The 23,976-nt window shown below is 37.8% G+C and overlaps 1 protein-coding gene across 4 annotated transcripts in view; it reads right to left on the reverse strand.

The window, feature by feature from the left end:
* Positions 1-292: 292 nt before the first annotated feature.
* DDX6 (DEAD-box helicase 6) overlaps positions 293-23,976 on the reverse strand; it is a 41,785-nt gene continuing 18,101 nt past the window's right edge. For 2 of the 4 annotated variants that reach the window (XM_008062918.2, XM_008062917.2), the window contains exons 5-14: positions 21,210-21,339; positions 19,099-19,245; positions 17,285-17,379; positions 15,676-15,798; positions 14,659-14,787; positions 13,492-13,608; positions 11,632-11,695; positions 7,418-7,519; positions 6,537-6,719; positions 3,867-4,606 (exon numbers count right to left, since the gene is read on the reverse strand). In XM_008062918.2, coding sequence (XP_008061109.1) covers positions 6,544-6,719; positions 7,418-7,519; positions 11,632-11,695; positions 13,492-13,608; positions 14,659-14,787; positions 15,676-15,798; positions 17,285-17,379; positions 19,099-19,245; positions 21,210-21,339 — 1,083 coding nt within the window. In that variant the 3' untranslated portion in view covers positions 3,867-4,606; positions 6,537-6,543. Of the gene's footprint in view, positions 4,607-6,536; positions 6,720-7,417; positions 7,520-11,631; positions 11,696-13,491; positions 13,609-14,658; positions 14,788-15,675; positions 15,799-17,284; positions 17,380-19,098; positions 19,246-21,209; positions 21,340-23,976 lie in introns of all 4 variants that reach the window. The other 2 variants (XM_008062915.2, XM_008062919.2) reach the window with 2 other exon arrangements.

Here is a 23,976-nt window from a genome sequence, read left to right on the forward strand (position 1 = left end):
CAGCTCTTGAGTGCCTGAATGTCTCTATTTACAGCCTTTCTTTCACCAACATTTTATAGTCCTCAGCATAGGAATTCCATTCACACTGTTAAATGTAACACACCTTAGTTTTTGTGGGTGTGCCTTACATCTGAGTACAATGTCTAGGCTAGATGAAGGGATTCTCAGACTTTATTCAATTGGGCCTATAGAAATTGGGCTGGGAATGTGTGTTTCAGCATTTGGATTACTTTCAGAATGCCTTCAGATTCCTACACACATAGCTGGCTGGTAAGGACATACCACATACACATTTGGAGTTCCAGTGGGCTTTTATTGAGACAAATTAACAAAAACCAAGATTTTACCAACCATCTTCTCTGAATCTTATAAATTCAGTAGAGACTCTGGTCCATATATGTGGTACATACAACATAACACCTCCCAACAAAAACAGAGTCCCACTGGAACATTTGCCAATTAACATAAAGCCAATTTTCCCTTTCCCCAAATGTTTTCAAATTTTTGAGTTCCCACTGTTCACTTTTCAGTGGAACTGGTCCCTTGTGGCTAGGGACACTGGAATTCTCTCCCATTTTTACTAAACAAACAAAAAATGTTTTCCTTTGTTTCAAAAAAAACGGGAATGTGACTTTGTTTTCTCCAGGCACCCCTCCCCCACAACCAATGGTTTAAATACAGTAGCCTGTATTTTAACAACCCAGCCCTACCCCCTCCCTTTCCCTGCCCAGCATTGTCTACTGGAGAATTTAAATACACTTCAGTTGGATTCTGTCAGGTGTGGAGGGGCAGAGTCCAGGTGCCAGGCTAGCTCCCTCTGACCTCATGAACTGTAACCTCTGGACACTTAACTCTTTACCCCAAAGATGAGTTTTTAGATTAGAAAGGAGAGAGTATTTTCTTTGGGAGTTTTAAAAAACTATCTTTAGGGATATAAAATAGAACTACAAGCTCACCAAAAGTTCACCAAAAAGCTGACTTGCTTCAGCTCTCATGAGGCCGATAATTTTGCTTCACAAAGGTATTTGGCAAGAAAATGATTCCACATAACAAATTTAAAGATACACAGAAAGTTGAAAAAAGTAGCAAATTAAGATAACATGGCTTAATTCCCAAGAACTTATTTCATCTTTTTGTTACTCATCTAGAAGGTCAGGAGTGTGGCTAAAGGCAGTTTCTGATGAGGTTATGAGCTTCCAAAGTGTTTCTAAATCCTTAGTGCAGACACCCTCCCTTTTGGGGCAAAGTACCCTCCCCTCCCCCCCCTATTTAAAAAAAAAAAAAAAGGAAAGAAAAAAACCAAGTGATCAGAATGAGATGTTTTGATTCCAACAATTTACACTCATGGCTTTGTGCTGAGTTGTCTTGCTCTAACCAAGCATGATGATATCAAACACAAAGCACGTGGCAAAGGAAAGATGCTCCCATCTCATTCTGAAAATAAATACTGATAACCAGTCCCACCCCCCACCCTTTCAGGCCAATCTGTTATGATGTTGGGACCAACTTGAAAATAATTTAGAGGTATAATTCAGGTTTCCCTCTCTCTTCTTTCCATAAAGGTCATTTTTAAATACATTTATTCCATTCCTAGGGGAAAGGCAAGAAATTTTCTATCCCCACCAGAACACATATGGGGAGAGAAAAAAACACATGTCCTGAGGTGGCAAGGTGTGTAACCTATTATTACACAACTATACACCCACAGGCTAAACCATGAGTTGGATGTAGTTTTAATATTAAAAACAGGGACTAGTTTTCATTTAAATGAACCATTGGTAAAACATTACATTAAAAAACAAAACATCCAATATTGGAAAGACTCTTAAAACAATTTCCAATAGCAACAATGTTCCTTTATAATAAGGGATCAAAAGAAAAAAAAAAAAAAAAAAGACCAGGCTGTGACCTAGTCCTTAGAGCATCTTTCCACTTAATAATTCCTATTCAAGAATCAAGCACCAAAACTGGACAGCTGCTTTTATAAGACTGTGTCCAATAGTGGTGTCCTAGATAGTTTAAGTGCCACTCCTCATCAGAGGCAATATACTTCAGTAATACTTTCAATTTTAAGTCTGTGCTTTAAGAGGGATCCATAGGCATGTGGCACCAGGCAGAGCAGTCCGAGATTGGCAAAGACTGCATTTTTTGTTTAGTCACCCACATACTCTCTAGCGAGATACAGATGTGCATTTATACCCCTTTCTTGGTTTTTTTTCCTAGATGAATGATCCCTCTTATCTCGCGAGAGGTGGGGGAGAAAGAGAGCTGCATCAGTACAAGGGCAAGATTTTTTGGTCAAAAGTTGATACCTTTTAAATTCCCTCTCCCACCCCTCCCTGGAAAAGTTACTTCCTTCATTAGGATTTGTATTTAGTAACCAATGTTGGCTGGACAGAACATCTGTGACTTGGATTTCAAATAAATGAGCTTGCTCTTTTTGGGGTTTGTACTGTGCAGCTCTTGCTACAGTTAAGGAGTTAGGTCTATGTCTGATCAGGAGGCATCTGCAGGATTAGGAATTTAGGGTGAGTGATAAATAGTTTTGCTTAGAACTAGGCAGAGTCAAAAAAAGCCACTTTAAGTAATTGATTTCTTTGTCCAGATGAGTTAAAGCATGAAAGCAAATGCAGGACTTATTCTGTAATATTTTCGGGTTTTTAAAAAACAATGGAATAAGGAAATCAATTTTTTAAAAGATTTTGTTTTTTGAAGCCCCCCCCCCCCGATGCCTCCTGACTGACCTAGTACACTGGGTTAAAAGGGAATTAAAAACATAAAAAAAAAATAAGTTCACTGGTTTTGATTCATCTCACTCCTTTTGCCTGGAGATCAGGCCAAACATCAAGCATGTTGGGAGGGGCACAATTTAAAGCAACACTATTGACTGTAAAGCATTTGCCAGCAATTTACAGTGCAAAATGACAGGTAACAATTCTTGTCACAACGCAAGAGGATGGCAAGCAGCTTTCTGTAGCATGAAAGTTAACAGCTCTCAAGGGTTGCCCATTCCTGCAAGAGTACATATCAGGGTGGGCAGAGGGCAACACATTTACACACTACAGGAGATGATCCACAGAAAATTAAGCTCCAGAACTGTTAACGTTACCAAAGCCAATATTGGCTAATCTGAAATGCAAATCTGTGCTTTATACATACTGCTCTAAGACACTGCCACTCACTGCAAAGAATTCCCACACTGCAAGGCAGATTAATCTTTGTCCCCATTGCAGAGCTTGAAAAATTCCTCTAACTTTTAGAAAGAGCAAACTCAGAGTTTCTTTTAAAAAAAAAATCTTGAATTACAGATTTTTTTCTTTTTCTGAAGCTTCCTTGCTGTCTCTGTAAGCCTCCTCCAAAGGTACTAGATAAGACAGTGTGGCAGCAAACAGTACATCCCAGACTTATGGGTCCCTTTTCTAACACAGGGTCCCATAGAAATCTGCTTTCTACAGCAAGAGGCCAAAGTACTTTAGAATTTAGTGTTGCGGAAAACTGAGCCCCCCTCATCTTTAGCTGCTCCCATAATCACTCTAATCCCCTTAATCCCAGCAACCTTCATCCAAAAAAAAAATATATATATGTATATATATATATATGAACCCAGAAAAAAAACTTATTTACAAAGTTTATACAAGTATACACACCCAATTTTCTATGGGACACGCTTTGCCACAGAGGAAAGAGGGTCAAGGCTCTGACATGTCTACACATCAAGTGCCATACTGCTAATGGAGGCGTATGTAAACCAGTCTTTAGTGTTCTGCTATAGAGCACAAAGGCTTGTCATATGGCTCCTGCAATGATAGACTGCTCTTTCCTTTGGGAGCGATGATGTTTTATCTACTCAGCCCAGAAGAAATTTCTACTTGGGATTGCTTTTTTTAAATACATGTATTTACAGTGCGGATGAACTGCAGTTGCATATCAACTCCTCCACATAAAGAAAAAGAAAATGGTGTTTAACATTACTACTAAGTTTCATCTTCCAGCCCTGGGCTTGAGTATTGGGGTAGAAAGGGAAGAGAGAGACTTCAACTTGAAACCAAAACGGAAAGACAAAAATTTTTAAAAGAAAAGAAAAATTACTATTGTTGATTCCTTGGGCTGTGTCTAAAAGATGATATTCTGAATGGTCTCATAGCATAAGGCACTTCGCACAAATAAGTAATAAGCTCTTCAGGCTTAAAAACGGATGAGTAATTAGGGAGAAGTTGAAATGCATTCGAGAGTCAGCTGTTGGAGAATTTTGAAATCGCAGACAAGCTTGTGTGTTCATTAAGATTCTTCTCTTTTTAGGGTTTCTCCCCTTCTTTCTCTTCCTTCCTTGTCCCCTTCCCCAGAAAACTTTTTTTTTTTTAAAACCAGCAGTTAGTGCAACTAATGTTCAGTCAGCACACAGTGCAAACAAGTGGAACAAAAAAGGTATATTCCTTCTTTTCAGCTTTTTTTCTCTTCACCAGTTAAAAAAAGAAAAAATGTCTGAGCTCTTTTAAGTCTTCATAGTTCCAAAATAAAAGAAGATGAAAAACCCACAAAGAGAAGAGCATCCCCCCCCAAACGATGTGTCACAGATCCAAACGAGCCTTTTGTAGTTTGTCAAAGCCTATAGAGAGAGAATAACCAAAATTAACATTTGTGAAAGCAACACAAACTAGAATGCATAGGTTTTCACAATCCTCATCCCAAATGCTCTAATAGTTCCTACCGAGCCTTTGTCTACTGTAGAATACACTGGTTAGAATTAAGAAATTTCTAGTAGGCATCCGTATAGGAACTGAGTTCTGGTATAAGGCAGCCCTCATTCACAACAATTAAATGAAGGGGAAACATTTTTTTTCCTTACACAAACTGAATAGTCTGCCAAAGTACTAGCAAATATTGGCTACTTTTATATTTGTCCAAAGGTTTTGTGTTTGACATTTAACTTAGGAAAAAAAAGGTTAAACTGAAAAGAGTACTGTTAAAATTACTAAAGCAACAATAATAAGTAAGCTATTCATTGTAATTTGGAAACTATCATTTGTCAAACTGGACTTTCCTTAGGAAAAACTTTCAAATAACCCACATATTGCTTAATGTTGAGCTCTGTTTTGTACATTTTTCTTTTTCATATATTTACTTTTTTTTTAAGAGATGGGGGTCTTGATATGTTGCCCAGACTAGTCTCAAACTTCTGGCCTCAAGCAATCCTCCCACCTTGGCCTCTCAAAGTGCTGGGATTACAGGTGTGAGCCATCACACCCAGCCTTTACTGTATATTTCTTTTCAAGATAGGGTCTCACTCTGTTGCCCAGGCTGGAGTTCAGTGGCACAATCCTGGTTCACTGCAGCCTCAACCTCCTGGACTAAAGCGATCCACCCACCTTAGCCTCCTGAGTAGCTGGGACTACAGATGCATGCCATTATGCCCAGTTAGTTTTCTTTTTTCTTTGATAGAGAAAAGGTCTCACTACATTGCCCAGGCTGTGTTTTGTGAATTTCTTTTCTTTTTTTTTTTTTTTGAGTTGGAGTCTCACTCTGTCGCCCAGACTAGAGTGCAGTGGCCGCTCCCGGCCACCGCAGCCTCGACCTGCTGGGCTCCGGCAATCCTTCCACCTTAGTCTTCCAAGTAGCCGGAATTACAGGCATGCGCTACCATGCCTGGCTGATTTTTTGATTTATTGTAGAGATGAGGTCTCGCTGCCCAGGCGGGTCTTGAACCCACGGGCTCAGGCAATCCACTCACCTCAGCCTCCCAAAGGTGCGGGATTACAGGCTGAGCCACCAAGCCTGGCTTGTGAATTTCTAACCAGAGCTCAATAGTCATCAACAGATGAAAAAAGAAGGTGTGCAGGAAATCACAGTGGGTATTTTAAAAAGTCATCCTGGGCTGGGTGAGGTGGCTCATGCCTATAATCCCAGCACATTGGGAGGCCTAGGAGAGAGGACTGCTTAAGCACAGGAGCTTGAGACCAGCCTGGGCAACAAAGAAAGACATCGTCTCCACAATAAATTTTTAAAAATTAGCTGGGTGTGATGATATATGATTGTAGTCACAGCTACTTAGAAGGTTGAGACAGAAGGATAGCCTGAGCCCAGCAGGTCGAGGTTGTGGGAGTCAGTTGTGCCACTGCAGTCCAGCCTGGGCAACGAAGACAATAAATAAATAAATAAATAAATAAATGCCATCCTCAAAACCTGACGGGGGGGGAGAAATTAAGAGTAAATGTTAAAACAGAAGGAAGACTTTGAGTGGAAAAGAAAAAGGGAAGAGCAGAATATTTTCATATTCAAAACTGCCAAAATATTATTTTTGCTTCCATTATTCTAGGGGTCTGAATTTGTCTGAAGTACTCCTCACCTATCACACTATTCAAAACAGCATTTACAGATTCTCTAATGAAACTACCTCACCCAACAGGTATTTGTAATTTATTCGGATGGATGTTTTTAACCTATATTGCTAGACACAGGGTGCAATGTCAAATTTGAGAAAGAGGATCTCAATTTCCTTCATTTAAAGGTTCCACTTAGCTATTCTGTCAGGTACGCACATGCTTGTTAAGGTTTCTCATCTTCTACAGGCTCGCTGTGGTATTCTGCCACATACAGGCTCTTGTCAATGTTGCTTGGGATAGGTTTAATTTCTGTTCCCAGCTGCTCCTCAATACTTTTCAGGTTGAAGCGATCATCATATGTGATCAAGTTGATGGCTAAGCCAAGATGACCAAAGCGACCTAATAAAAAAAAGTTTATAAATTTATTTGTTTAATGAGTAAAATATGAAAATCAATATGCATGTGCAAGTTGCTAGTGGTAAAACCACACAGGATGACATTTCTGTTTCAGTGCCATTCTGCGTATACGAAACCACTTTGTATGGTCTCCTCATATACAATGTTTCCCTATAACTTCAGATTTTATAACCCAAAGTAGTACTATATTTTTTCTTTAAATTTTGTATTTTAATTTGTAGAGATATGTCTCATTATATTGCCCAGGCTGGTCTTTAACTCCTGGACTCAAGTAATCTTTCCACCTCGATCTCCCAAAGTGTTGGGATTACAGGTGTGAGTCACTATGCCCAGCCTATTTCATCTTTTTCAAATGACAAAATGGATGGTCACCTGCATAAAAAGTTGCCAAAATACACACACTAAACAACACAGTCACAGACCATACCACTTAATGAGTAAAGTAAAATTCTCATGAGATAACCTTATTTCAAATTAATGTGTGCACATACAACAGTTATTTTAACTTGTCTCAAAATACATTCTAGAAGAATTAGAATTAGTATTAAATACCAAACTGATAATTAGTGCTAATTCACTGTTCTCCTAACTACCCTATGTTTCACAAAGGGAACAAAATTCAGTGGTTACAGTTCTCAAAAAACAAATTCCACCAAGAACATTTCCTTCCTTTTCCTCACCTGATCTTCCAATACGATGGAGATAGGTCTCTGCCAGCTTTGGGAAGTCAAAGTTTATTACCACATTCACAGCTTGTATATCAATACCTCGGGTAAACAGATCTTTAAAAAAAAAAAAACAGATAACTTTCACTGTACCTTTAAATTTAGACATGATTCTTGTACCACAATACTATTCCTTAACAAAAATAAACTTAGGTTCTAAGCGCATTAATTTCATTCAGCTATTCAAATATATTTGCAAATTACTGGCATTATCCTTTATCATTATATTATTATAAGTAACTTTCTGCTCACATATTATCTTTTTCCAGTCCTGTAAGCAAGTTTTAAAAAATGGTGTAAGGTGGTTGAGTGTGGTGGCTCAGCCTGTAATCCCAGCACTTTGGGAGGCCAAGGCAAGAGGACTGCCTGAGCCCAGGGGTTCAAGACTAGCCCGGGCAACTTGGTGAGATCTCGTCTGTACAATAAATCACAAAAAACTAGTTGAGCGTGGTGGCGTGCATCTGTAGATTCAGCTACTTGGAAGGCTGAGGCGGAAGGATTGCCTGAGTTCAGCAGGTTGAAGCTGCGGTGGCCGTGAGCATGCCACTGCACTCCAGCCTGGGCAACAAAGAGTAAGACTCCAACTCAAAAAATAAGTAAATAAAATAAAATAAAGTAAAATAAAATAAAAATAGTGTAAGGTAACTGTGCAAACGCAAGAGAAACCAGGACGACTATAAATACAGAAACAAGTCTCAGGAGTAACCAGTAATTTTCTTTAGTCTGTTCTTTAAGTATTTAATCCAAGATTTATTAAATGGTCTGGTTTTTTTAAAAGTTTGTTGTAAAAACCTAGACTACTTCAAAAAAAGAGGAAATATCACTAGCAATAATTATGCTTTGTTTAGAATTAAATCCCAAGGTCCTCCTCTATACCTGGTCCTAAATCACTTCTCTAACACATCTCAAACATTCCTTTCTACCAAATTTATTCACTTATCCTTCCTCAAACAGGTCTTCTTGGCCCTCTATGAACCACTTTTTACCCCAGTCAACTAACTTAAATTATTTCTTCCCATGTCTGAAATGTACCTAGCCTATAAAGCTAATTAAGATTCTGTCTCGACCGGGCTCGGTGGCTCAGCCTGTATTACCCGGCACTTTGGGAGGCTGAGGTGAGTGGATGGTCTGAGCCCGCGGGTTCGAGATCAGCCTGGGCAGCTTGGCGAGACCTCATTTCTACAATAAATAAAAAATTAGCCAGGCGTGGTAGCGTGCGCCTGTAGTTCCAGCTACTTGGAAGGCTGAAGAGGAAGGCTCACCAAAGCCCAGCAGATCAATGCTGGGGTGGCCGTGAGTGTGTCACTGCACTCCAGTTGGGTGACAGAGAGAACCCAAATAAAAACAAAAAAGAGTCCATCTCTTCTCAAACTTCCTCAGCTAGTTTCTTTACTTTCCTATGGACATCTGGGATTATTATACATACCTTCCTTCACTTGTAAGTCACTCTTACTTTCTTTTGGATCCAGTCTAACTAATGATTTTGTAAATAAAGTTGTACTGTAATACAACCATGCCCATTTGTTTATGAACTAAGGTTGCTTTTGAGTTACAGTGGCAGAACTAAGTACTTATAACAGAGATCAGTTAGTATGCAAAGTCTAAAATATTTACTATCTGGCACTTTACAGGAAAAATGTGTGCAGGCCTTGCCTCAGATTCTTACCATTTATCTTTTATCTTTGATTAAACCACTGTTGACTGAAGAAAGGAATATACTTGTGTAGTTATACATTTTATACATGTTATTCAGCACTTATTTAATAACAACATATTGCATAATTATGAAAAATCAGAAAGGAAGCACTGGCACTTCAGAACTTATCTCAGGAAAATCTTGCAAATGATGATTTTTTAAAAATCCAATTAACCACAGCTAATAATTCATATCAATGTACAAGTACTATAAGTACTAAGAACTTGTTTTACTTAAAAAAAATTTTTTTCATTCTCTAAGAGGAATGCTTGAGGGCAAATGACACCTTCTGTTTGCCTATAAAGTCTGAATTTGCTTAACAACTTTAAACATTTTGCTGATGACCTAGTTCCTCCTCTATTATATATATTTCTCCAAATATCGGGAAAATACATATATAATATACTTATATATGCGTATATTTACATAACACACGTGTACATATACACATATAACACATGCACGTTTAAAAATTGTGGTGAGCTGGGCTCGGTGGCTCAGCCTGTAATCCCGCGCCTTTGGGAGGCTGAGGTGAGTGGATTGCCTGGGCCCGCAGGTTCGAGACCCGCCTGGGCAGCGAGACCTCATCTCTACAATAAATCAAAAAATCAGCTGGGCGTGGTAGCGCATGCCTGTAATTCTGGCTACTTGAAGGCTGGGGCGGAAGGATCGCCAGAGCCCAGCAGGTCGAGGCTGCGGTGGCCGGGAGCGGCCACTGCACTCCAGTCTGGGCGACAGAGTGAGACTCCAACTCAAAAAAAAAAAAACAAAAATTGTGGTGACACATAAAATTGGAGACTACAGATATTTTTGCAGCATATAAATTATCTAGCAAAAACCTAATATTTGCTGCATATCAATATCTGTTGAATAATATCAATATCTGTTGAATAAATAAATGACAATATTTAAAATTTAGTTTATAGGCCACCTTCATTTGCTAGATGAAAAAAATAAGGCCGCATGAGTAAGAGATATAAAAATGTAAGAACTTGGACTCTAATTTTTTAAAACCCTAGGAATCCAGTATCCTTTCCACTAAATCAGACATTTTAAACTTTGAATATCCTAACGTAAGTCAGGTCTTATATTTAAGTTTAAACATAAATTTATCAACTCACAGCTATATTAACTGTCCTTTCAGATGTAAGACAGAGAAACAAGATAAAGTAGAACAACACAAGATATAATAATCTGCTAGAAAAAATTTGAAGTTTATTTCTAGAATAGATTGTGTTGTTGTTGTTGTTGTTTTTTGAGTTGGAGTCTCACTCTGTCGCCCAGACTGGAGTACAGTGGCCACTCCCAGCCACCGCAGCCTCACCTGCTGGGTTCCGGCGATCCTTCCGCCTCAGCCTTCCAAGTAGCCAGAATTACAGGCGTTTGCTACCATGCCCGGCTGATTTTTTTTTTTAATTTATTGTAGAGATGAGGTCTCGCTGCCCAGGCGAGTCTCGAACCCGCGGGCTCAGGCAATCCACTCACCTCAGCCTCCCAAAGGCGCGGGATTACAGTCTAGAATAGATTTTTATAAAAATCCAGATTCTGAAATCTGGGTGACAGTTATAGAGGTATACACATATGTAAAAATTCATCAAATAATATACTTAAGAATAGTATATTTGTCTGCATGTGTATTATGCCTCAATTAAACTACAGGTTCTTCTCTTTACTCAGAAGCCTAGCCAATAACAAGATTGTATTTGGAATGTAGAGACTGAAGGGCAGTGACTCCATCTGCTTTGTCTGATGTGACCTCTGCTCCCCAATTTGTATTTACGTAGTGAAATAAACTGAAATACCAACTAATCTGCCTCTGGGGGGAAATTTTTTTTTTTTGAGTTGAAGCCTCACTCTGTCACCCAGACTGGAATGCAGTGGCACACTCCTGGCCACCGCAGCCTTGACCTGCAGGGCTCTAGTGATCCTTCTGCCTCAGCCTTCCAAGTAGCTGGAATTATAGGCGTGCGCTACCATGCTCAGCTAATTTTTTATTTATTGTAGACACGAGGTCTTGCCAAGTTGCCCGGGCGGGTCTCGACCCTGCAGGCCCAGGCAATCCACTCGCCTCAGCTTCCCAAAGTGCTGGGATTACAGGCTGAGCCACCAAGCCCGGCCTGGGGGGAAAATTAATAGGGCACAATAAATAACTTCCAAAACACAAGCAGTTTCCTAATGTAATTCTTTTTGCATTAGCTCATTCCTGTATGCTAAAACTATTCAGAAAACACACAATCTCAATACTACGTTAAAAGACAAATAAGGTATTAGTGCTAGAACAAGTCTTCTGTAGTTTCAGATATGGGACACAATCTCGGAAGTTAATTAGAACTCATTCTCAACTTCAGAAATTCTGAAATTGGTGGTAGGGTGTGCTTAACTATGTCATAGGCTGCACTGTGTGATATGGACAGAGAAAGCAAAGCAGAACAAGGAAGAAAGACAATGGGTAAAGGAAATAAAAAAAACTTACCAGTGCAAACAAGATTGCGGCATAAGCCATTTCGGAAATCATGAAATACACGATTTCGATGTTCCTAGGAAAAAAGCAAAGTATATACCATTTTATTAAAACTCATACATGGTCCCAAATTTTCCAACATCGTTTCTCCTATCCAATCAGCTCTTTGTACCCAAAATCTGTATATCCAAATGGAAGAAGACATTAAGCTTATTTCAAAACGAAATACAGGCCAAGTGTGGTGGCTCACACCTGTAACCCCAGCACTTTGTGGGGCTGAGGCAGAGGACTGCTTGAGCCCAGCATAGACAACACAAGACCTTGTCTCTACAAAAGTGAAAAAAAAATTAACCAGGCAGAGTGGTGTGTCCCAGCTACTTGGGAAGCTGAGGTAGGAAAATCGCTTGATCCCAGAAAGTCAAGGCTACAGTGAGCCATGCTGAGACTCCAATTCAGGAAAAAAAAAAAATCTAAAAGCCCCCAGCAAATGTGACTTAAATTCTTAATCTAGTTTATAAAAACCTTTTTTATCATAAAATTTCACAATGTGTTGTAGTTAGCAAAAAACAACAAAAACAAAAATCCCCAAAACTTACATCTTTGAGTTATTTTTTGTTAAATCAAATTCTGAAATTTAGAGACTCCATCTTTTTCTAAAAGGTAATTAATAAAGAAAAAAATGTGTCTGAGAAGCATATAGATAAGTTAAAAATCTAGAGCACTGCTAATAGAAACTTCTATAATAAAGAAAATGCTATGTATCTGTACTTCCAATACAGTATCCAGTAGCTCTAAGTTTCTAACTGAGTGCTTGAAGTGTGGCTGTGACATAAAGAAGGACAAAATTATGGACGTTGCAGCAACTTGGATGGATTTAGAGTCTACAATACTCAGTGATCTATCACAGAAACAAAGAACTGAGTGTCACATGTTCTCACTTATAAGTGGACCCTGAACATTTATTATAATACTGTAAGAAAGGGATTGGAGCCGGGCTCGGTGGCTCAGCCTGTAATCCCGTGCCTTTGGGAGGCTGAGGTGAGTGGATTGCCTGAGCCCGCGGGTTCGAGACCCAGCTGGGTAGGCAAGACCTCATCTCTACAATAAATCAAAAAATTAGCCGGGCGTGGTAGCACGCACCTGTAGTTCAGTTATTTGGAAGGCTGAGGCGGAAGGATTGCCGGAGCCCAGCAGGTCGAGGCTGCGGTGGCCGGGAGCGGCCACTGTGCTCCAGTCTGAGCGACAGAGTGAGACTCCAACTCAAAAAAAAAAGAAAGGGATTGGCAGTAGTAGGAAACTGCCAAGGAAGGAGGGGAGCACACATCTTAAAAATTAAGGGTATTGATCTCAAACCAGGTGAAGTAGAGACCAAAGGGAGGCCCAAACTTTACCTTGTACGATGATCACTTTATACCTAATCCTGAATTGTACTCCACATCTTTAAAATTAAATTTAAAAAAATAAAAAAAAAAGAAATGTGGCTGTGACTAAGGAACTGAATTTTTTAATCTGATTTGAACTAAACTGCCACAGGCTAGTAGTTACTGTTTTACACAGTGAAAATCTAGCAATTGGGGAAGAAAGGGAAGAATAAAATTTTTACTTTTGTATCATTTTGACAGCTTACAAAGTACTAATTCATACATTATCTTAATCTTCCTAAGAACCCTGTGAGATATGTGTACTATTATCCTTATTTTATTGTCAGGAAATGAAACCTCAGAGAGGTTAAAATGAAGGATCCTGTGGCTACCAAGGAATGGCATATTTAACTCAGGACATTTGGAAGAGCATTAAAACATAACAAAATCCAAGAAATACTTAGAAAAAAATTTCTTGTTAAACCTGTGCAAGTTCTTGTTTTACACTCACCTGCCTCATTTTAGCATGAATATAGAAGCAAGAATAACCCAGTTGAGAAATCTTCTTGGCTAGCAATTCAACTCGCTGAGAGGAGTTACAGAAAATGATCGACTGGTTTATCTGAAGCTGAGCACAGGAAAAATATATATGAGAAAGAAAAACAAAAACCTTCATTTAGTTGGTCAAATCTTGCTAAATATTGATTGACAAACAAGAATTGTTAATACAGTTTAAAACTTAGAATTTCCTTATATGAGTGGTGAAAGGTTCTAAAAAATTTTTTTCTTTACTTAATTGCTGCAAGGCAATAACGCATAATTTTTATTTTAGAATGTATTTCATAAGGGCTACATAATTGCCAACATGAATAAAATACAGTTGATTCTCATTATCCAAAGCAGTTATATTCTATAAATTCACTGCAAACACCAAACTAGCTAATACTGAACCATAGCTCCCAGGGAAATTACAGGTTTAGTTAGGTTCCTGTTAGACTCTGGTCACAACTTTTTGTGAATAAATCAATATGTAACTCTGTTTTCTATGTTTCCACTTAAGAACACCTTATTTAAAAATATACTCACAGCCAACAACACTATAAATCATGCCCACACAAAGTTTATCTAACACATACTTTCTCTGCAGATAAACTGACACAGAAGCACTGGGCACCCCTTTAGCACTATAAGCAGGGGTCAATTTAAACAGTAAAATTATCAACAAAAAACACAAAGACTTGAAAAACATGGCAAAAAATAAATGTCAGAAAAGACATTTGTTCACAGTATGAGAGCTAAAACAAGAAGGCAAGCATTCTGCCGGGAACATGTATGTCAGGAGACTCAAATACTTTAGCACAATGTACGTGTCCAGAAACGACCATGAAAATGCCCTGAATATTAATTATAGGGTCACAAATAAATTATAATGGACTAGACAAATCCACAAATACAGAATCTGTGAATAATGAGAATCAATTGCTAAGGCCAATTTATTTCAGAAAAAAATTAAAAGTGCCTGTGAATTGTGAATCATACAATATCAACTTTAGATCAACAACTAAAACTGCCTGTAGGAAGAAATTATTTATAGCGAAGATGGTGGGAAAACAGATGAAACTGTGTTTTACTGGATTAAGTGATGGATAATATTCAGCAACATAAGTCTACTACTTACCCTGGAGAAAAGTGTGTTGAGGCAGTGTACTTTTTGGCGCTCAGTTACATAAGCGTAGTACTGGGTTACTCCCTTCAGAGTTAGTTCCTCCATCAGGTTAATTTCATAGGGTTTCTGCAAATGGGAATTCTGAAAAAGAGAAAAGTCTTAATTTAAATGAAAGCTGAGTTTATCAAACTCAAAATGTATCTTATACGTTTGTGCCTGATAAACTCTTACTATAAGGGATACATTCTCTTTAAAACAAAATATATGATCTGTAATGGTAGAAATAAATTACCATACGATGTGAGATCTCAGATTCAGAAATGCAACTTAAGTTACCTGAGTATTCCTTGTCCAAAATGCTTGGAACCAATTTTACAAACAACAAAATGTCTAAGGTCTTTTGGTTTATATACAGTCAAAGAATAAGGCATCATCCAACAAGAGCATCACTGGAATGCTTGTGGTTGTAAAAAAAGTAAGTTCTCTCCAACACTTCATAGAGTCTAATAGCACCAAGATAAATTTCTTGCAAGTCAGAAGGGGAAAGTCTATGGTTCTGGATTTTTCCCAGATTTTGGAATATTTGGAATATTTTGAAAGATATAACATCTGAAATCCTCCAAAGAACATTTCCCATTTTCTTTGAGCATCATGTTGGTGCTCAAAAAGGTTTTAAATTTTGGAGCATTTTGAATCTCAGATTAGGGATACACAACCTCTACTATATACTCAGAATAATGGTATAACCAACTCACTTAGCACCAATGACTATGTCAACCTGATACCAAAAAAACCCCGAAAACTAAGTAAAAAATTAAAAACTCAATCAAATTACTATTGCAGCTTTAAAAAACTTATGCACACAAAAAACCTTATGCACAATAAATCTCAATTAACCACCTAAAGAAAAAAGCCCAAAGCTTGAAATAATTAGCAAAAATTATATTCACAGATAATATGTAATTACAGATACAAGTATCCTCATGGGCAACTGAATGGTATTGATTCTAATTACAGATTTATACTCACCATGAACTTCTGTACACTAAGAGGGAAAGTGGCGGAATATAGTAAAATCTGCCTGTTTTTAGGTAGCGTGAGAATAATATCCTCCATTATCTGCACAAAATCCTGTGACAGCAACTTATCTGCCTGCAGTACAAAGAGAAGGCACATTTACAGCGAAATAATGTCTAAGGTCGTTTGATTAATATACAATAAAAAAAATAAGGCATCATCCAACAAGAGCATCACTGGAATGCTTGTGGTTGTAAAATGTACATTCTCTCCAACATTTTAGTCCGATAGCACCAAGTGATTCAGAAGGGGGAAGTCTACTAACTCCCACCTTCTAGAGAAAAAAAATTCTAGATAGATAAAACTCTTGCTCCTGTAACAATTTTAATGCAATTCTCATTAAAGAGGTAGTATGGTGTAGTGGTTAAAGTACAGGTTCTGGAGTTAAACTGTCTGGGTTGAAATCTTATCTGCTTCATTAATTAGCTATATTAGGATGTTATTTAGTCACCCTGTACTTTGACTTCCACAATTATAAAATAGGAATGTCTATATACCATAGTAGCTACTTTATAGGATTACCTACACCTTGTAGGTTGTTGTAAAAATTAAATGAAAAAAAAAAACCATGTAAAGCACTTAGTGCTGGCACACAGTGATTAATAAATAGTATCTCTTATTACTCGAAGATAAAAGCCTGATCAAATGAGAAAGTAACTATGTCAAAACATTAACAACACTGATCTACTGTAAGTGTGCCTTGACTTACAATGGGGTTATGTCCCGATAAACCCGCTGTAAATTGTACATATTGTAAAAGTGAAAAATGCACTTATGCCTAACCTACTGAACATCTCAGTTTAACCTAGCCAACATTACATATGCCCAGAATGCTTACATTGGCTTAAAGTTGGGCAAAATCATCTGACAACATAGCACACCATAAAATATTGGTTGCTTGCCCTCAAGATTGGCTGATAGGGAGCTGCAGTTTGCTGCTGCTGTCCATCATCACAAGTGAGTATCATACAGCTTATTGCTAGCCAGTGAAAAGTTTAAAATTAAAATTTTGAAGTAGTTTCTATTAACATGTATAACTTTTACATGATCGCTTTTGTCAAAAACTGTTAAGTCACACCATAAGTCAGGGATCATTTGTATATGTACAAAGCACTGCTAAATACCAGGGACACAGAGTTGTATAAGTTCTTAAAAGGCACTTACAACCTGGTGAGATAATACATGTAACAGAGACCAAAAAGTAGACAATGCAAAGCAGTATACAAAAACTGAAGACGTTATATGCTTTTAAAAATATACCACTAATAGAAAGAGATTCAGAATGAACTTGGCTTTGAAATCATTCAGCAACCTACGTTCTTGAACATTAAAATAAAACTTAAGCTTTGGCATCCCTAAGAAAAAGACACAGGCTGAAATCTTATGAATGCCTATCACCTATTGCCTCTGAGGAGTAAAACATGTTTTATAAGCAAATTAATTTTAAAGCGACCAATTAAGTGTTTATTAGGTCATAAGCACAAACAGCTTCATTCATTGGCAGTTATAAGCAAAGCATAGAAAAGTACAGAATGGTATCTTCCAAATGAAGAGACATTACCTCATCCAATACTATCATCTGGACATGATCAACCTTTGCTACTCCTTTCTTAATAAGATCCAGGATTCTCCCAGGGGTAGCGATCACCACATGCACTGCACAAGATATAGAAAACATCTTCTCAATTATTTTATTCTTATTAATTTTAATTTAGGCAAAAAAGGATTTTGTAAATGTTTATCATAAAAAGTCATGCATCACTTAATGATGGGGATCTGCTCTAAGAAATGTGTCATTAGGCATGTACTTATATAGACCTAACCAATATATAGCCTACTCCATTATAATCTTATGAGTTCACTGTCTTATGAGGGGGAACTCAAAAATATCCAGAAATTAATTATAAAAAATTGTAAATTTACATGTTTAAATTTCAGCCACCTTGAAAGTACTCTGTTTGATGCAGTATACCTACCAAGATGCTTTTGCCACTGCTCAAAACAGTTTGAACTTGCCAATTTTTATGCTTTTAGTGCTCTGTCATTTTTTCTTTTATCTCCAACATTTCCTTTGGAGAACTTTTTTCATCCAGGGAAACAAAACAAAAAGCACTCAGGGAAAGATTGGATGAATACGGAGGGTGTCACAGGGTCAAGTCGTTTTTGGTCAAAAACTGCCGAATACTCAGTGCAGCATGGGCATATGTGTTTGTACATCATCACAAAATGAGCAAACGTGTTGAAGAAATTTCTCAAAAAAACTTGCCCTGAAGCTGAATGTAGCCTTACACAAGGCTAACTGGGACACTAATACCAATGGGCTCCTAGAACACTTACCTAGCAGGGAAGCCCAACTTTCAAAAAAAATTTCCAGTTTTTTTTGGGTCCACTCTCGTATTATGCAATTCGTCATTGACTAGAACATTATGTGGCCCATGACTGTTTATCTTTTATCAGAAACATTGTTGTAGAGGCAGGAATAACACAAAAAGGCAGATGTGTTTTAGATTCCTGGAGAATACTCGTTTGTTTCACCTCTACATCGGATAGGCTACAGCTTCCCAAATCACCTTAAATAGGAGGTATACCTTCTTGTCTTAGGATAATCTTTAATGAACAACAGAAGGCATACCAGGCTTCTGACACAGTAACAATGCCTCTAATCTACTCTAGATTGTTATAAGCACCAAACAAAATAATCACTTTCTAAAACAATGCAGTATAGAGACTATATCAATTAATCACATAATTATATAAAATCCTGACTAAAACCTATATATAATTTTATAAAAGTTATCTCATTCTTGTTTTGTTAATTAGCCAGAAACATATCATGAAATCTCTTTCAAGAAAATGAATACAGATTAATTTCACTCTTTAATGGCTATGTGGAATTCTATTCAGACTCTGATGTATTTAGCCAAACTCCCCTAATATTTAGGTTGGTCCAATTTTTCAGTACTACAACCACTCCATAGTAAACAACCTTGTACTTTTGCATTTACCCAATTCTTTCTTCAGGAAAGATTCTTGAAAATGCATATTTACACTTTTGAAATACAGAGATCATATTTACACTGTCATGTACACACATTATTGGCTATTAATATTTTTGGCTTTATCAATGAGACAGATACAATTAATAGAAACAAAGTTTTCATTTACATTTTAAAAAATTACTAACACTGAAAATCTTTTTCAATTACTATAAATTTGTCTTTCTTGAATGAAATTGTCATTTCTTTTATCCATTTTTTTTTTTTACTGCAGTGTTTCTGCTCCTAACTTAAAACAATTTTTAATAATTTACTGAAAGGAAGCACTTGTGACTAAAATTACAGCACTCTATGCTACCTTATATTAATCACTTCCTACCTGTGTCATCAAGCCTCATTATGTCATCTCGTAAATTGGTTCCTCCTGTGGTTGCCATCACTTTGGCCCCTCCCATGTGTTTGCTGACCTGGATGCAAATTTGACTGACCTGTAGAGCAAGTTCTCTAGTGGGAACAATCACCATTGCTGAAAAATATCAAGGAACAGAGAAAACAGAAAAAAATCCAAACATGTCACGTTTAAATAATTTAATAAGCTATGGAAATACTACCCCTTGTAATCTATATACTGAGATATCTGAAAAAACAGAATCATTATAGGCCCAAAATAAATTATGAAAAGTCAAATGAATAAAACACTTCTAAAAGGGAGAATATCTAGATGGGCGTGCTGGCTCATGCCTGTAACCCCAGCAATTCAGAAAACGGATGCAAGAGAATTGTTTGAGCCCAGGAGTTTGACACCAGCTTGGGTAACTTGGCAGGACCTTGTATCTACAATAAATTAAAAAAAAATTAGGTTGGGCTCTGTGGTTCAGCCTGTAATCCCAGCACTTTGGAAGGCCAAGGCGATTAGTTCGAGACCAGCGCAGGCAACTTGGTGAGACTCATCTCTACAATAAATCAAAAATTAGCCAAGTGTGATAGCACGTGCCTATAGTTCCAGCTACTTAGAAGGCTGAGGCGAAAGGATCACCAGAGCCCAGCAGGTTGACACTGGGGTGGCCGTGAGCGTGCCATTGCACTCCAGCCTGGGTGACAGAGTGAGACTCCAACTCAAAAAAAAAAAAAAAAAAAAAAAAAAATTGGCCAGGCATGGTGGCAAGTGCCTGTAGTTCCAGGTACTTGGAAGTCTGGAGTGGAAGGCTGAGGCTGTGGTAACTGTTGAGTGTGCTGCTGTACTCCACCTGGGTGACAGAGTGAGATTCCAACTCAAGCAAAACAAAAGCAAAAAAAAACCTATTATAGTGTTCCAATTTGGACTTTTCTTCAGTAATCCTACTTTAAAAATACTATACTCTTTTTAACTACAAATGTTTAGAGGGTCTTCGTTAGCTTGAAGTCTATTAACTTAATATTTCTAATAGCCCTTACTGCATTTGACAGATTCACTAGTCTAAATACCCAAACAGAAAATTCTTGTTACTCAGGTTCTATTTACAACATATGAAAGTAGGAAGAAACGACTAATTGTAGATCAAGAAAGTTACAAATTTATGAAAAGTTTTAGAGGTGAAATGTTGATTCTATTAACGAGCCGGGTACATGGTTCACATCTGTAATCCCAGCACTTTGGGAGGCCAAGGCAGGAGGACTGCTTGAGCCCAGGAGTTCAAGACCAGCATAGGCAACATAGTAAGACCCAATTCCTACAAAAAAAAAAAAAAAATCAAAATATTAGCTGGGCATGGTGGCACACGCCTGTACTCCCAGGTGCTTGGGAGGTTGAGGTGGGAGAATCACCACGCCCAGGAGTTTGAGGCTGCAGTAAGCTGGATTCTTGCCACTGCACTCCAGCCTGGGCAACAGAGCAAGACTTTGACGCAAAAAAGAAAAAAATTATATTCACTTATCTTGGGTAGAACTATGAAAATATGTTTCTTCTCCACTGCCTAAGCTCTTAAAATCCCCAAACTATAAATCTTTATTTATTTATTTATTTTTTGAGTTGAAGTCTCACTCAGTTGCCCAAACTGAAGTGCAGTGGCCGCTCCTGGCCACTGCAGCCTCGACCTGCTGGGCTCCAGCGATCCTTCTGCCTCAGCCTTCCAAGTAGCTAGAACTACAGGTGAGCACTACCACACCTGGCTAATTTTTTGATTTATTGTAGGGATGAGGTCTTGCCAAGTTGCCCAGGCGGGTCTCAAACACGCGGGCTCAGGCAATCCACTCACCTCAGCCTTCCAAGGCGCGGGATTACAGGCTGAGCCACCGAGCTCGGCTTGTAAAAGTACTTTGAAAGCTAAAAATCTCTTTTAAAAACCGGAAATCATTTTATAAGACAACCAGGCTAAAAACTGAAACGAGAATACAAATTCCAGATAATGTAAATTCTGACTTAAAAAAAGATGGAAATATTGTACTCACCCCTCCAAGATTTAAACTGACATTTTTAGTTTATAAACACACACAAACTTATTTCCAACTAACCTTGTATATTGTCCTTCTTCAGGTCTAGCCGTTCAAGTAAGGGAATGAGGTAGGCACCGCTCTTGCCTGTTCCATTTTTTGCTCTAGCTAAGATATCCCTACCAGATAAAGCAATAGGAATGCTCTCCTCCTGAAAGAGACAAGACAATTCAAAAGTATCTGTGAATAAAGACAGTACAAAAGCACATTCTTCTCTAAAATACACAGGATACCCTCTTTTGGTACTTCTTTGAAGTATCCTACAGTTGCATCTTACATGAATAAAACAGACCCATGTAAATCAGCAGGACCAGTCAACATCAACATCATTATAAACAAATTCTTACCATAACTGCTCACAGAATATATTTTAAATTGTATCCCAATGTAATAAAAACTTGTGTGTACCAAAAAAACAACAAAGAAAGTGAAGGAACATGGACTGACCCATAAATAGGACTTGAATATACAGACAAAAAAAGCAAAAATTATTATCTATTAAAAATTGAAACATAGCCGGGCTCGGTGGATCAGCCTGTAATCCCACGCTTTGGGAGGCTGAGGTGAGTGGATTGCCTGAGCCCGCATCTCTACAATAAATCAAAAAATTAGCCGGGCATGGTAGCATGTGCCTATAGTTCCAGCTACTTGAAAGGCTGAGGCGCAAGGATCGCCGGAGCCCAGCAGGTCGAGGCTGCGGTGGCCAGAAGCGTGCCACTGCACTCCAGTCTGGGCGACAGAGTGAGACTCCAACCCAAAAAATAAAATAAAATAAAAAAAAAAATTGAAACAATACAATTCCAATGAAAAACTATATATATTCTGAGAGTAGTAAACCAATTTGACCATAGTAAAACATTGTAGCTTGCACAGTTTATCCTTGTACAAAACAAGAACAGGCTGGGAAGCTTTAACCTCAGGTCCTATTTGGCATTTATTTATATATTACATAAAACTCCAATGTCTGTTTCTCACAACCTTCTACTCTGAAATGTGCTCTATCGGAAGTTTAATTCTTTTTCAATTATCTCAATCTACAGTCATATCACTGAGGGTAACATCTTATTTTCAAATTTGGGTTACTTTGTTATGTATATTTTGCAGAATATTTCCTACTAGCATAAAACAAATTAGCACAGTATTCTCAAAAGTTACTGAATGTTAAATACACATACACAAAAAGAAATTTTTTTTTTTTTTGAGTTGGAGTCTCACTCTGTCACCCAGACTGGAGTGCAGTGGCACGCTCCCGGCCACCACAGCCTCGACCTGCTGGGCTCTGGTGATCCTTCTGCCTCAACCTTCCAAGTAGTCGGAACTATAGGCGCTCACTACCACGCCCAGCTAATATTTTATTTATTGTAGAGACAAGGAAATTAAAAGGAAGAACAGGTACAAACAAGGAGAAAGCAGAACATATAGACAACGTTCAGCTAAAAAAAATTTCTACAGAATGTAATAGTACGATCTGGTCCTGCACACATTCTGGTCACTCAATAATAGGCCTTAAATTGACAAGAGTCATATTAGGAAACAATGTATGTTGGGAGGATATTTAATCTGAAAATAATTAAGGTCCCAAACCTCTGAAAATTGATGTTTTTTAAATCTCTATAATTCTCCACCTTAAGGTAAACATCAAGTAAAAAAAAAAATCCTATTACCTCAAATTTACGAGCTAGTTAGCTAGACAATATTTTCCTTCTTACTTCTAATTCTAAAACCTAATATATTCACCCAATGGACATCATTATATTTCAGAGACAGAGTAACTAGCAGACTCTAGGAGACTCAGGTTTCACAAATTAGCTCCAAATAGAAAATAGTTGTACTAAACCACAAATTCAGACTTCTATTAAAGGTCAAAAAAATCTGTTGCTGTTGGGGTAAAATATTGGACTCTAACTCAAACTAGTCATTCTGAAAGTCCACTCCTTGGTCATGAAATAAGAGTAGAAAAGACAATGTCAACAGCTTAGTATAAGCAGCAGAGGTAGCAATTGCTGCTACTTTTATCATTACATCAAACATATTTAGGCCAGGGAAACTACTCTTCACAGATTTGGGGGAAAGAAATCTATTGTTTTTTTTTCTGAGAAGGCTTTCCCTTCCTCTTCTCATGTTATAAACTAAAAGCATTAGAAACTTGTAGGATTTTGCATTTTAGAAAATGTTTTTGGAACAGGTGTTCATACATTGTTTCAAGGTCTTTACCAAATAAATTCCTAGAAGTAGTAACATTAGGTGTTTGTATTATAAAAGTTCACCTTGTTAATTTGTGATTTCTATGAATGACGACAAAGTTAACTATAAATAAATGGCATAACTAAGCATATTTCTGCTCCCAGAGAAATATTATTATGCCCTACCACAAAACAGAGAAAAACAGAAAACAGATTAAGGGACTTAGTTGCTATGGTTGTGCTTATGGTAGGTAAATTCTGGACTAGGGCTGAAAGGACTGTAAGTGTGATGTGGACATGACACTAGCAGTCAAATATCTATCAACGAAGAGCTTATTTTACTACTTAAAACACTCAGAAAAGAAGTCAAAGAATTTAGAACCTAGTTCTTGGTTCTAGAGTCTTGAATTTCAAATGGAATTCAACATTTTATTTAATAAAAGGCAAAATATAGGCCAGGAGCAGTAGCTCACACCTATGAACCCAGGACTTTGGGAGGTCCAAGTGAGAGGACTGCCTGAGCCAGGGGTTTGAAAGCAGCCCGGGCAACTTGGCAAGATCCTGTCTCTACAATAAATCAAAAAATTAGGCCGGGCTCAGTGGCT

The sequence above is a fragment of the Carlito syrichta genome, unplaced genomic scaffold (assembly GCF_000164805.1).
Source record: "Carlito syrichta isolate Samal-C Ts95f unplaced genomic scaffold, Tarsius_syrichta-2.0.1 Scaffold305880, whole genome shotgun sequence".
NCBI classification, from domain to species: domain Eukaryota; kingdom Metazoa; phylum Chordata; class Mammalia; order Primates; family Tarsiidae; genus Carlito; species Carlito syrichta.